The sequence below is a fragment of the Eptesicus fuscus genome, chromosome 11 (genome assembly GCF_027574615.1).
Source record: "Eptesicus fuscus isolate TK198812 chromosome 11, DD_ASM_mEF_20220401, whole genome shotgun sequence".
In the NCBI taxonomy this organism is placed as follows: domain Eukaryota; kingdom Metazoa; phylum Chordata; class Mammalia; order Chiroptera; family Vespertilionidae; genus Eptesicus; species Eptesicus fuscus.
This window is the reverse complement of record NC_072483.1, coordinates 49,543,862-49,556,605: the sequence shown is the minus strand read 5'-3', so window position 1 is coordinate 49,556,605 and position 12,744 is coordinate 49,543,862. Positions and strand designations below refer to the sequence as shown.

The window sequence follows — 12,744 nt, the reverse complement described above, 5'->3', positions numbered from 1 at the left end:
TAAGCAGTTATTTTCTAATTTTCCACATTAACAAATCATTTCTTTGTTAGTTGAAAATTATTTTCTTGGTTGAGACTACCCTTGACTAAGTCTGTTTCAAGAAAGTTCTTTCCTCTTATTTTATCACCTACAAGCCATAAGAACATTTAAACACAGAGTACCCATCGATTAAGTGCCATGAGGCCGAGGATACTAAACAAGGCAAATTAAAATGTGCAACTTGTTTAACATGAGATGGCTCAAGGTGCTCACCGCTACAGAATCTCAGGGTTAGAAGGTCCTGTGCTTGCTGTTGGAGAGAGAGGAAATTACTGTCCGTCCCCCTTTCTGTGGCTGTTTCTAACAACAGGCATAAGAAGACAATGGTCCATTTGCAGAGGGAAAAGAAAAATATTCATAGACAGGACACCTGGAGAGAGAGCAGCTCTCACTCCACCACATTATGTGGCTCTAACAAGGGAAGTAAATATTTCCCTTCAGCAAAAGCATCAATACAGCTGCAGCAGTGCAGGAAAGACGCTCTGTCAGGTGTCTAGAAAGAACATCTTTGGAAGCCCCTGGTGAAATTTCAACCCTTTGCAACAATTTCAATTCATTCCCAAGCACTGGTTCCAGGTATGGCCTGGGTCAGCCTCCTTTAACCCTTTGCACTCGCTTGCTTTTTTCTCGATTCCTTTATTCTACTCGGGATTTAATTTTTTAAATACCCCAGATTTTACAAAGCGCAGCAGTAGAATAAAAAACTGGAGTTTCTTTTCATACAAACTTATTTATTTGGATTTTTTTATATTTCAAATTATTGATACATTCAAAGAGTAATTTGCACTCGACATCCGAGTGCAAAAGGTTAATTAGAGAAGAGCCAGTGGGCTGACACCAGCCCTACCAGAACAACTGGCTAGCAAGCATGTCAAACTCGTGGCTGGGCCGCATGCATCCCTTGTGGCCCGCCAGCCGTGAGTTTGACATGCTTAGAGGAGCTGCATTTATGTACTAGGTCTCTGGCTGCCTCCAAGGAAAGGTACAAATCGTGCAGTAGTTAAAAGCTTGGTTCTGGGGTCTGAGAGGCCTGCATTCAAATCCTTATTCTGCTACTTGCTAGCCATGTAACCCTTGGACAAGTTATTTTATCTTCCAGAGCCTCAGTTTCCCCATTTGTAAATGGGTGAAAACAACATCAACACCTCAGTACTGCATACCTGGAACGTCATATGTGCTCAATTAGAACTGATTACTAGTTATCTGGGGAAATCCCCATATTACTAGTTATCTGGGGAAATCCAAAGTAACACAATCCTGTGATGATTCCAATTCATATGCTGCCTGGGCCAGAGAAGTTTTCCAGACTTTAAATATAGCACAGAGTGAAAGCCTGCCTGAATGAATCTTGGTCAAATGTCCTGCTGCCCTATTTAGAGCTAATAATTTGAGTTTCCATGTTGCCTACTGTTCCATTCTCAGCGTTGTTTTACTCTTGATATTAAAAATTGCTTCCCCTTAGGAAACAGGAAACAAGCAGCTGTGATGCAAAACAGCATAAACAGTCCGTATTCACCCCTCCCTGTCCTCGCTTTACGGTTTCCTTGAGGGTTTGGGTGGCGAGAGAGTCAGATCCCTAGATGGGATAACAGAGGCAGCTGGCAGAGTTACAACTAAAGTCTATTTTATAAAGTCTATAAATTTACTCAGAGTCAAGTCACCAGTTGGGAGGGGGCGGGGTATATAAAACCACAGAATACTAGGAGAGAAAAAGAATACATGAGGTTGAAATTTATCCAAACAACTTAAAATGCAGTTTACCTGTGGGCCTGTTTCTGGCTTCAAGTGAAAACCAAAGACAAGTTCAAGGTTCACTATTTTTTCCTCATTTTCTTCAGGTTCACCTACTGAGTCCTACAACAGAAAATCAAACACCATTTATTCTAGATAGAATGTTCACTTTTACTTCTCATGTAAAAGAGATGATTTCTCAGCACCAGTTGTCCCATTCTAATATATATTTTTAACCTTTGGTTATTTTTTGGAATAAGCTTCAGATTACAATTACTTAAAGCAATGGAATGACATCTTAAGCTTTTGAGAACTTTCCCGAGTGATTTATCTGACACGCTCCAGGTTGAATGTCACCGGCTTACATTTTTCACAGCGCTTCTTGCATTGTGTAATTTTACCCCAGAAATGCACGGAGCACCTGGAGATGCACTGAGAGACTTTACCTTGAGCGTTTCACGGCACTCAAAACATTTACACTCTTTCCAAAGAGGAATTAGCAGTTCCGAGAGCGTAAGCGGATGGAGGGCCAAGCAGAGGAACAAATGAGCCTTCTCGGGCTTAGAGACGGAAACCATACTTATCAATGAATAAGAAGAGTTCTGTGTATTAAGAGCAAGTGTCTGGAGATTAAGATATGGGATGTGAGCTTAAGGTTTAAGACTGGTGAATGGCTTCTAAGTAGTATGATATTTGCTATCAGACAAATATTCCCAAGTGAATTTTCTTAAGTGATACATAGACAATTCAGGAACAAGTCACTAATGTTTTTTCTTGAAGGGAGTAAGTGTTCTAATTCTTATTAATATGCATTTACTTATTTCATAGGTATTGGAGAACTTTGTCTTTCAGTCATTTTAAATGATGTCAAAAACGGGTTCAGTGAGAATATAAGCCATAAAAACAACTGGTAATGTGAAAATTAAGCACAGTTAAATAATGTGAAAGGTTTGGCAGTCAGTAAGCTTATTTAGGTTTTCAAAGATCTATTATATCGACCACAGTAGAAGTAAAATGATCCCCAGCTCTGTATTTTCTTAAAATAAAAAATTTAAAAATCTAAAAAAAAGAGCAAGTATCTACTTATTTAATAACAAAGTATACCATATACCTTTAGACTATATTCAAAAGAATATGTCACATATACTAATATGTTGTTCAAACAATAAGCCTCCCACCCCAAAATGCAAGTGACCATCCTGAGCTCGGGTATGTGAATTCCTTCAGTGACTTATGGGTCAGGCAAAGGTCTCCAGAGCCAGGTGGGAGGCCAGAGGTTGGTAGCCACTAAGGTGACATGTGTGGTTCTTATCATGAATGTATTGTTAATGTTCCAACTTTCAGGGAATAAGGGTGTTCAATTTAAACACATCCTGAGCTTCACTCAAAGGGCCTTTTGTTGGACAGATATGATTCAATTTCACTTCAAACAACAGTTCCCGACATTGGCAAATTTAGGTGTGGAGGTGGCAGGTGCATATGTCGATAAAAGCATATTCTCAGTAAGAAAAAAACCTTACTTACCTTAATTAGTGGTGGGAAGTGAAACAAGTTTAGATAATCATGGGTTAATTTCTCAATGGCTGACTGTAAAAAAAAAATCACATGGCTTTATTAATGGTCCGATAATGCCGAGAGGATTAAAATTATTGTGCACATATAAAGGCATTCTTTATGTAGTTCATAAAATATCTTGGGGATGTTAATATCCAATATCTATGGAGAATAAACCTGACTGTTCACAGTATTATATACAGTTAGTAATTATTTAATGGAACAGGAAGATATTTAAGAATTTAAATCTCAGACTAAAGAATAAATAAAACCATTCTTCAATCACAGGTATAACAGTGACAAGTTGATGTTCCGGTGTATAGAATGCAGTTGTCACCCTGAGTCACTGGGAAAACAACAAAGAACATGAATATGTCACCAGAGACAAAAAGAATACATGAGGTTGAAGAGACCTTCATTAAGGCTGAAATCTCACCGAAGGGTTTGCTGCTTTGTAAGGGCTTTTCTATGGGTATGTATCCAACACTCCATTCCCCAATGAAGCACAAAGAACTCTTAAAGGACAGGAGGGCAATTTAAATTATGATTCTTTTTTATACTCATCAGGTGTAATCCGGCTTTTCTGTGAACTGAACATATCACGTAGAGAGTAAAAAGTGCCAATGTGAGAAAATTAGATGCATTTTATAAAGTGAAATGAAAGCTGCTGAAACTTGACAATGTAGTGAACACTCTTTGGATGTTCAGCCCTATGCCTTGTACGCGGCCCCTCCACATGAGGGAGCCAAGACAGGCTCAAAGGGACCACTGAGCAGCAGAAGGGTCGGAGATCACTCCAATGACCTCCTGTTTAAGGGCTTAGACTCTTAGAGAAGGTAAACAACAATGCCTGTGCCTGCATTAGTGAAAGAGCAGAGAATGAAGGGACCATTCTCCCCATCAGTGTGTGTGTGTGTGTGTGTGTAACAGTTCTGACAAGTACCACGAGGACTCCTCTAGTCTGGAGGTACTCATCCAGTACCCCATCCCAAAAGGCTCAGCTTGAAGCATTGTGTATCCTCCGTACCCCAAGTACTAGTACATGCAGTTCCCTCCTGGAGCAAGTTTCCATGACTCTTCCCTTAATTTTCCCCTCTCATATATAAGCTTATTTGTCAGGATTACCCGCCATGTAGCTGAGTTTAACAGAGTGTTGCCTGTTGGCTGAGCCCCACTACATGTCCCTCTGAGACAGGCTGGCTCTGGCAGTCAGGCGGAGGGTCCACCACTCTGAGAACCACATGCAGACTCACCTGGGAGCTTGAGGGGAGTCTTGAGGGTGGCCACACCCTCTTTTGGAGCAAAGGACACTGCACTGCCCCACCCCACCTGGCAGCTTCCCACAGTGGCGTTTTCTCTATGTGTGTTTCTGGGCTTCTCCCTAGCATGGAGCATTTCTATAAAGCTTTTCAACCTCTGGCTTCTGTGACACTGTTCTCTGCTCCCTGTGCTACTTCCTACAGCTCTCTTAGCTGGGCTGCCCTTCCTTCTCTCCATTCACATGTTCCCACCCTGGCGAGGCCTTATTATTCTCTATACCACAGCCTCTGAACTGGTCTTTCAAAATCCAGCCTTTCCTTTCTAACCCACTTGATAACTTCCAGAAGCAAAGTTTTAAACATGTCAATTCTCAAAATTTCCAATAGTCCCCACAGATCCCAGGTCCCAGGTCCCATCCCAGCTCCCAGGCCTGAAGTCATACGCTGTCCATGTCCCTCCTGCTTTGTGCATGCTGAGTTCCCTGCACCTGGGCTTCCTTCGGACAGAGACACACACTGTTCCTTTGGACTCTCTTCTGCTGCTCTTCTTCTCTTAACTCCTTCTTCTCTCTTCTTGACCAATGTTCTTTCCTTTCCCACTCCCATCTACATTCCAAATTTTGTCTTCCCTTCAAGATCCAGCTCAACGGCACCCACCCCCTGATGTTTCCCCTCTCTGTTCCCCCCACCCCTGCCACTGCCCCTCCCAAGAGGAGGTAATGTAGTAGTAACTTTCCTCCAAATTGCCAAGACCCTGTATTATGAGAAGTTGTATGTGCATGCTTTATCTCTTCTCTAGGATATAAATTCCTTTGGGGAGAATTCTCCTTTGTGTTTTTTCAGGCCCAGTCTTGCAATGAGTAGGCATTTGCTGAATTTGTTGAACAATAGCCAATAGGTTAGGACACTGCTTGCCTTCATGATACCAACTTGGCATGCACAGGGCACTTTGGCTGTCCTAGGCCAAGTCTGGGAATATTTCCATCACCATGGGCTTTGGTGAGGTGTCACAGCTTGCCCCCCCCTTTCTTCCTGACTGCTCCTTAAGGAACGTGATCCCTTTTCAAAGCCAGCAGAGGGGAAGGGGAGGTGGGAGCATCTTATCGGGCAGCTGTCAAATAACATAAACTTTACCAGATTTCTCTCTTGGAACCCTGACACTTCTTGGTACTAGAAAAATAATTTTTCCTACTATAGGCCATCTAAGCCAGCATAACTTTTGGGGATGGACTTGCCCACACCCAGAGGTCGAGATTAAATTAATATTTGCCAGCCTCTGAGGTGTATGCATATGCATGAGGTTTCCTGCCCATCTATTGAGAGGGAAAAGACATTGAAGTTGAGGCTAAGCCATCACTTAGGGGCTGCTGAGGGCTATGAGGATGTCCCTTCCATGGATCCAGAGCCCACAAAAAATGCAAGTAGATGGTTCTCTTTGGACCACAGGGGATTTCCCTAGAAAGGCTAGTATCAGGGGCTCTCATTGAGGCAAAGGGAAAAATAGTTGGCATGTTGGTTGAGGCTTTGCGAAGATGTGGATTTGGATGGAAGCTGCTTTTCTACATTCCCTTCTTTATTCTATTTCTCTCCTTTCTAACCTGTGCCCACCCCTCCATCCACCCACACTGGGGCTGAGGAAGTTTGGGGAGTAAACTTGATTTTATCCTAAGATCTTGCTCAAAATTGACCTCTGATTAATAGCAATGCTGCAAAGATGCCAGAAATTCTTATTTGGTTTCAGTAACTAAAACAAACAAACACAAACAAACAGATCTGGTTGCTAAGTGAAACTCAAGGACTCGGTCCAACCTCATCCTATATAAGAAGCTCCATGCTTTAGCTTGTCTTGGGCCACATACCTACTTCATGACCAGGCCCAGAACAGAGAAAGGAACAATAAAAATAGAGGTTTAGCTTTGAAACTGTTCAAAACTGAAGTTTTGGGGTCAATGTGAGAATTTCCTGAGAAAATGAGGGTTTAAAATACATCTGTATGGTGTGTCTATTGCAGGTCAAAATCATGAAGATTACAAATTGAACACACACACATTCCTATCATCTGAGGTTCTGCAGTGGCTCAGGCTCTTCCCAGTCCATGGACAAGTTCCGTCATCCCTAGGGATTCCTAATGGATACCTAGCCTCTCTGGCCTTAAAGGAAGTTGCATCCTGCTATTCTGGGTGGGGCGCCAGTTCTGCAGGCACCCACTGCCTTATTTCCGGGTCCCCTGGCACACCAAGCTTCCTCCCACCCGGCCTTTCCACAGGCATACACCCCCCTAGAACACCTCTTCCTACCCCCTTCACCTGGTGAACACCTTCTTGTTCTTCCGCTCTTACCTCCTTCACAACTTCTTCACAGAAGCCCCTCCTCACCCCAACCTCACCTCTTCTTTGTGGCATTTCTTACATCTGTCATTTTACCAATGCTGCATGATTAATACCTATCTTCTCCACGAGACTAGAGACTTCCTGAGGACCTGGGGGTGATCATCAGGAGTATCCAGGTGACCTCTGCTGTGTCAGGTAGTAACCCTTTTGTTGTTGGCTTATGAGGAGGAAGTAGGGTCCCACGGGGGCAGCAGCTAATCATCAGCTGGTGTGGACATGGTTCAGTACAACCAGCGCAGCTGTGTGTCTGTCCTCAGCCGCCCACAGACCATGAGCTCGGCTACAGAGCAGGCGCTCAGGGAGGATTTGTGGACTGCTCTCCCCCTTTCTGAGGTACCTTAAAGTGAATGATGTGCCCCTTGGAGACAATGCCCATGTCCTTCAAGTCTTCTTCCTCCAGGAGAAGCAGCCGCTTTCCCGTAATGTTGTTTTCCTTAAACAAGCTCGCGTACACGCTCATCTCTGCTGAAGAGTCACCTGAAGGGAGGGATTAGAAGGTGGAATAAAATGAGATGAAATCATGTCCACAGCAAAGTTAACTCCGTGAATTAAGAAGGTAAATTATTCCACTTGCCTTTTCTGACGAGCTGCTGAACCCAAAAATACTGCGAAAGAGAGGACATACAGAGTTTTCAAGATTCATACATGATCCACAGCCAGACTTAGCAGTAAAAAGCCATAGTTCTCAAGAGGTTAAAAATATCTTGAACTTTGGCTCAACCACAAAGGTAAAATAGAAAATTTTCTTTTTATGATTTTAAAAACTTCAAGCTTTCACATTGGAGCTCTTTCTCTCTCTTTGGGGGTCTTGGACACTTGGTGGATATTGGTTTTCCTCCTTATCTGGGAGGAAACATACTTTAAAATCCTTTCAAGAAGGTTCTCATCATGGTTTTCCATTTGTGTCCCCGGGGTTGTTGAGGGGCACTGGTTTAGCCAGAAGTTGTATGAGGAACAGGGACCACACAGCAGCGGACAGAGAAATGGGTAGAATTTGTCCTCTGTTCTGGGCCTGGTCATGAAGTAGGTATGTGGCCCAAGACAAGCTAAAGCATGGAGCTTCTTTTATAGGGTGAAGTTGGACCGAATCCTTGAATTTCACTTGGCACATGTTTACTGGTACCGTCTCACATTACCCTGGTCAAGGGAGATAGAAGGGAGGCCAGATCCAGTCCCACCAAGTCTCTGGGGGGTGGGGGGGAATGGCCCCCTTGATCCTGGAATTTTATTTAAATGGTTTGAAAACCACTGAACCCCGGGACAAAGACTAAAAATAGCCTTTAAAAAATTTCTCAAATTTGATGCACCAACGGTGCAACTGGGGATAAAGGGATTCTATCCATGCCCTGAACAAAGGAGATCCCATGTCCTCTTTCCCTGTTAAGCAGGAACCTAGGATCACCAGGGCTCAGCGAATGGGACGAAATAGACGCAACTGGTACCAAGTTTCCTTTCTCTGTAGAAGCCAGAGGCCAGCTGATGTTGAAAGTACGTTTACTTCACCAGGTAGGTGGGAAATGCCTTGGCCCAGAAACCAGGGTGAGTTGGGTCAACAGGCCTTCCCTAGAGTTTCTGGTGGTGAGTTTGTACCTGTGGCGCCTGGTCCATTTCCTGGGGCGGGGCCTGCTAAGGCTGGCATGGCAATGTTTTCCCTTCTTTCTCATTTAATGAGACCTTGAGCACAAGGCCCTGAGGTCTCTGATCCAGAATTCTCAGACCGTTTTTTCACTAAGGAAACAGATACAGAGATACAAAGGGCTAAGTAGGACTTTCCCTCAGGGTCTCTCCCCGAGGGTGGGGCGCGGGACTTCCCTTTCGACTGAGTCTGCCCACTTCTCTCAAAAACCCGGGGCTCCTCTGGCTCCAGCTGCTGAGAATGTCTGAAAGCTCGTGTCCATTCCTCCTAGGGAAGGTCAGAGTAAAGATGGCAAAATTGAACCTGTCACTTTTGAACTGGCCTAAGTCGGGAAGGAAACCCAGTTCAGAGGAATCACAGTCCAGGCTGCTGTTACCAGATCTTTCTCCATGCGGTTCAAGCCCATCCCTGGTAATTTTAGGAAAATTTAAGATATATTTTTTTCTTCAAGTGTGTTCATTTGGTATCCCAGACCAGCCCTTTCCTTTAGTCAATGGGATTCACTATTTTATTCTGGGACACCTTTCAGAGCAAATAGGGAGGGAGGTGGAAGGCTCTTGTAAGATGTGAAGCCATACTTGCTCTGCTCTGGAGGCCTTATTTTAAACATCACTGCATTAAAAAACAGAAAAGCATGGAATCTGTCAACTTCTAGTTCCTGAGGCGTTTGTAACTCGTGGACACTGATTAAATACCCGCCCAGGTCATATGCGGCCTTAGCAGCAGCAGCTTACCACGTCATCTTCCGTCCATGCGCCAATCTCAAAGGAAGGCAGCAGCTGCAGGGGAAACAGGAATGAAATAGAACAAGCATATTATCATTGTCCTTTTGGGTCACCCCCTTGTCTGTTTCAGCTCTCGGCTGCTGCTCTGGTTGGTTCCTCCTGCAGGTGAGGTTGAACGGGAAACAAGTCTCCTGACCTTAAGAGGAGTTTTCAGGGCTCCACGGATTTTGCCCACAGAAGCCAACCATGTGCATCCGCCTCTCAGTAACAATTCACTGCTCTCTGTGAGCTGCCGGGGCCGGACTCGGCACATCTTGAGATTTTTCTCTCTTCGTACTTGGCACACCAAGAGTCCTTTCAGATCCCACAATAGGGCTTGGCAGTCAAGGAATGCCTGACATTTGTCAGATGCCTGAGCGTTCTTCGGAATTCTCAGTGAACAAGAGGATCGCTTGATTATTAATGAAAATTCCAAAGCGACCATTTGGTAACCAGACGACTCAGGCTTATTCTTACAGGAGAATGTCTGAGTGTTTAACTCAATGTCTTGCTTGCATTATATTTAAAAAAACAACACACACAAATATTAGGAGACAGGGATGAAGAAGGACAAGCGAGACTGGAACTGCTCTAAGCAGCCCAGGCTGCAGAGCGGCTCTCACCGAAACAAACAAAACTCGCTCCCTGCCCGGTGCGCAAACAGGAGAGGTCACTTTGCACGAGGACCTCAGTTGGCACCATGTTCAGAGCCAAAAGGCCACTCACTTCAGGAAGTGCCCCGTGGCCAGAGACTAAATAAGAAATCCCTACAAAATTTTGAAAAACACCTGGGTCTCCTGTGACTTGAATTAGAGCTTGTTATAGCTGCCAGCTTTTACTAACTTAACTTGTCAAAATGGTTGAACTGCTCATGAGATAACTGTAGCAAAGTGCTTTTTAATCTGTGACAAATATTTTTGTGTGTGGGTGAGTTGGAAAAAAGCTGAATTTGGTTATTTTTAATGTTAGTGTCAAAGTCAGAGGGTGGGTGAGTTAGTATTTTAACCTGCAGGTATTTGGTACTCGCAGGTTCAGACCCTGCTTGGAAAGGCATGGCTCTGACTACAAGGAGCTTTTCATTGAAACGGGGGATAAAATAGGTATGAATTACACATGGAGGATCAAGGACACCCTCTTCTTGGTTTACTCAGTGCCTAGTCCGGTGTCTGGCATACAATACCTGGTAAATTTTTGTTGAACAGTTTGTTGAACGAAGAACACCGAAGGATGTATTTACTAAAATGCTAAGCTCTCCGGTGGAGAGCTCAGTGCCCATGGGTATATGCCAGGGAAGAGGGAGGCTTTCACAGACTAAGATGGGGAGATGGAAGGCATAGTGGCTTGAGCTGGGCACTGCAGGGCAAGAAGAGCAGGCGAGGAGAAGCAACAGGGCAGAACACCGGCGTTGGGGTGGGGTGGGGTGGGGAGAGGAAGGATGGGCGGGCAAATGGTACATTTGCCCAACCAGGGCACCAGAGGCAGTGAATGTCTAAGAATAAAGAGAAATAAGGCCGACTCTGGGGGCCAGGCAGCATTTAACAAGCCCCACTGGTTACAGTGACTATGGATGGGCAGAGTCTGAGTAGTATAGATCAGTTGCAAGGGCATAACTCCCTATGCTCTCGGCATACTCTGCTGCCCCCACGCACTCCTTCCCTGGGGGTTGCCCCTTCCCTCCTCTGAAATACCCGGTGTGTGTAGGAATCAGCGGTCACATGCACTCACCTGCTGTAATAATGCGGAAAAGAAAAGGACGGGAGGAATAGGACCTAAACGGAACTTCATCAAAGAAAACACATGACAAGTTTTATTTCTTCGCAGGGCAGCTGGATCCAGCTGCAGAAACATGTCATTTCCTTTCCCCATCACGGAAACAAATGTGAAGTAGGGAACTTTCCTGATTAGTTCAAGAAACAACAGACTAAGTTACAAAAATACTTCCCTGCATCAGGGCTGGCTTTTCGAGGGAGGAGAGGGATGTGCAGTGTGTTGATTTTTACACCATTCCCAAATGTTGTGCTAAACAACATGGATAAATAAGTATTTCTTGATTGGAATGAAGGCTGTAAATGAAATGACTTATCAAAACCAACACCTTGGGTTTTCATGTCAAAAGGAGAGAAGAGCGTTCTGGCGCTGGGAGGATGGCTCATGCAGATGATGCCCAGGAAAAGGCCCTGGGCTCAGTGTGGGACTCGCTCTGGCGAGGCTCCTGCAGATGCTGGCAAAGAGCCGCGAGGGGAAGACACTGCTGGAGGACGGCTTGGGCTTGGCAGGACAGGGGATGGGCGTTAATGACCTCCAGCCACACAGCGGCTCACTGTCTCCTTTATGTCTTCTGTACCTTGTTAACATGTCAGTGCATGTGCTGGAGGGAGAGTCCCAAGCCTTCCTGTCTCTCTCGGGGGATGAGAAAAAAATCCACCTGTGACTGAACCCCGTCCCTTTACAAATTCATACACTCCCCCCGATTTCAGGAGAGAAAAGCTCGCACTCATGTGCATGCGTGTGACCTCAAAGGGTGTCGGGAGTCTAATCTAAGATGTGATATACTAGTACACAGTAACACATAACAAAGGGATTTACTGTCAAAATGTTTATTGTAAAATGGAGTCTTAAAACAAAGGAAAGCAGAGTTCACATCAAAATGAAATTTATGACACCAGCTTGGATTTCTGAATACATTGTGGACTTTGTGCCGGAATATCAAATTCCAACGATGAAGTCAACCACTGAGTAGTCTTACCACACAAGAGTAAAATTTAATCTTCCATACAAACATTACACAAGATTTTGGCATATGACTTCCTCAGAATAACATTGCAGTAGAATTGAGGAAAAATTTTGTTAAAAAACAAAAACAAAACCCAAAAACAGTAAAGTGATAATGCCATCTATTCAAAGCTCACACTCAAAGAATATAAATATTTTCTATTATTTAGTACAAAATTTTAAAACAGTGTAAAAGCAATATGTGCAGTGGATTGTATCTGACATGAAAAGATATATTATTCTGCACACGATGTAAAATAATTAATGTAGGTGCTTGAAACTCTACTTTGAAGTAAATAATCACATGCCAGAAAGCTCCTCACAGGCAACAGAATGCAAATCAGTTGGAATCAGAGGAAACGTGGCTAGTCCTCCGGATTCCCCGGTAGACACTCATTTTCATCACAGAAATGCTGCATCTAGAGCTGCCAGGCTATGCCCCAGTCAAAGCACTGAACATCCTTCTCTCTGGCAATACTTAACATCTACACAGGAAACCAGTCTTACTCAAAATCAGTAAAAGGCACCTGATTATAGAAACATGTATGCTCTGTTACATACGTGGTTTGGTGAGACTGCTAATTTCAAAAGGCGGCAAC

General features: G+C 44.1%; 1 protein-coding gene across 1 annotated transcript in view; it reads right to left on the bottom strand.

Annotated features, from left to right (window-relative positions):
• Positions 1-12,744, bottom strand: part of MAP3K20 (mitogen-activated protein kinase kinase kinase 20) — a 140,365-nt gene that overhangs the window by 26,016 nt on the left and 101,605 nt on the right. Inside the window, exons 12-16 of the mRNA XM_054723531.1 lie at positions 9,344-9,388; positions 7,548-7,578; positions 7,311-7,450; positions 3,295-3,357; positions 1,801-1,893 (exon numbers count right to left, since the gene is read on the bottom strand). Of these exons, the coding sequence (XP_054579506.1) occupies positions 1,801-1,893; positions 3,295-3,357; positions 7,311-7,450; positions 7,548-7,578; positions 9,344-9,388 (372 nt within the window). The remainder of the gene's footprint in view (positions 1-1,800; positions 1,894-3,294; positions 3,358-7,310; positions 7,451-7,547; positions 7,579-9,343; positions 9,389-12,744) is intronic.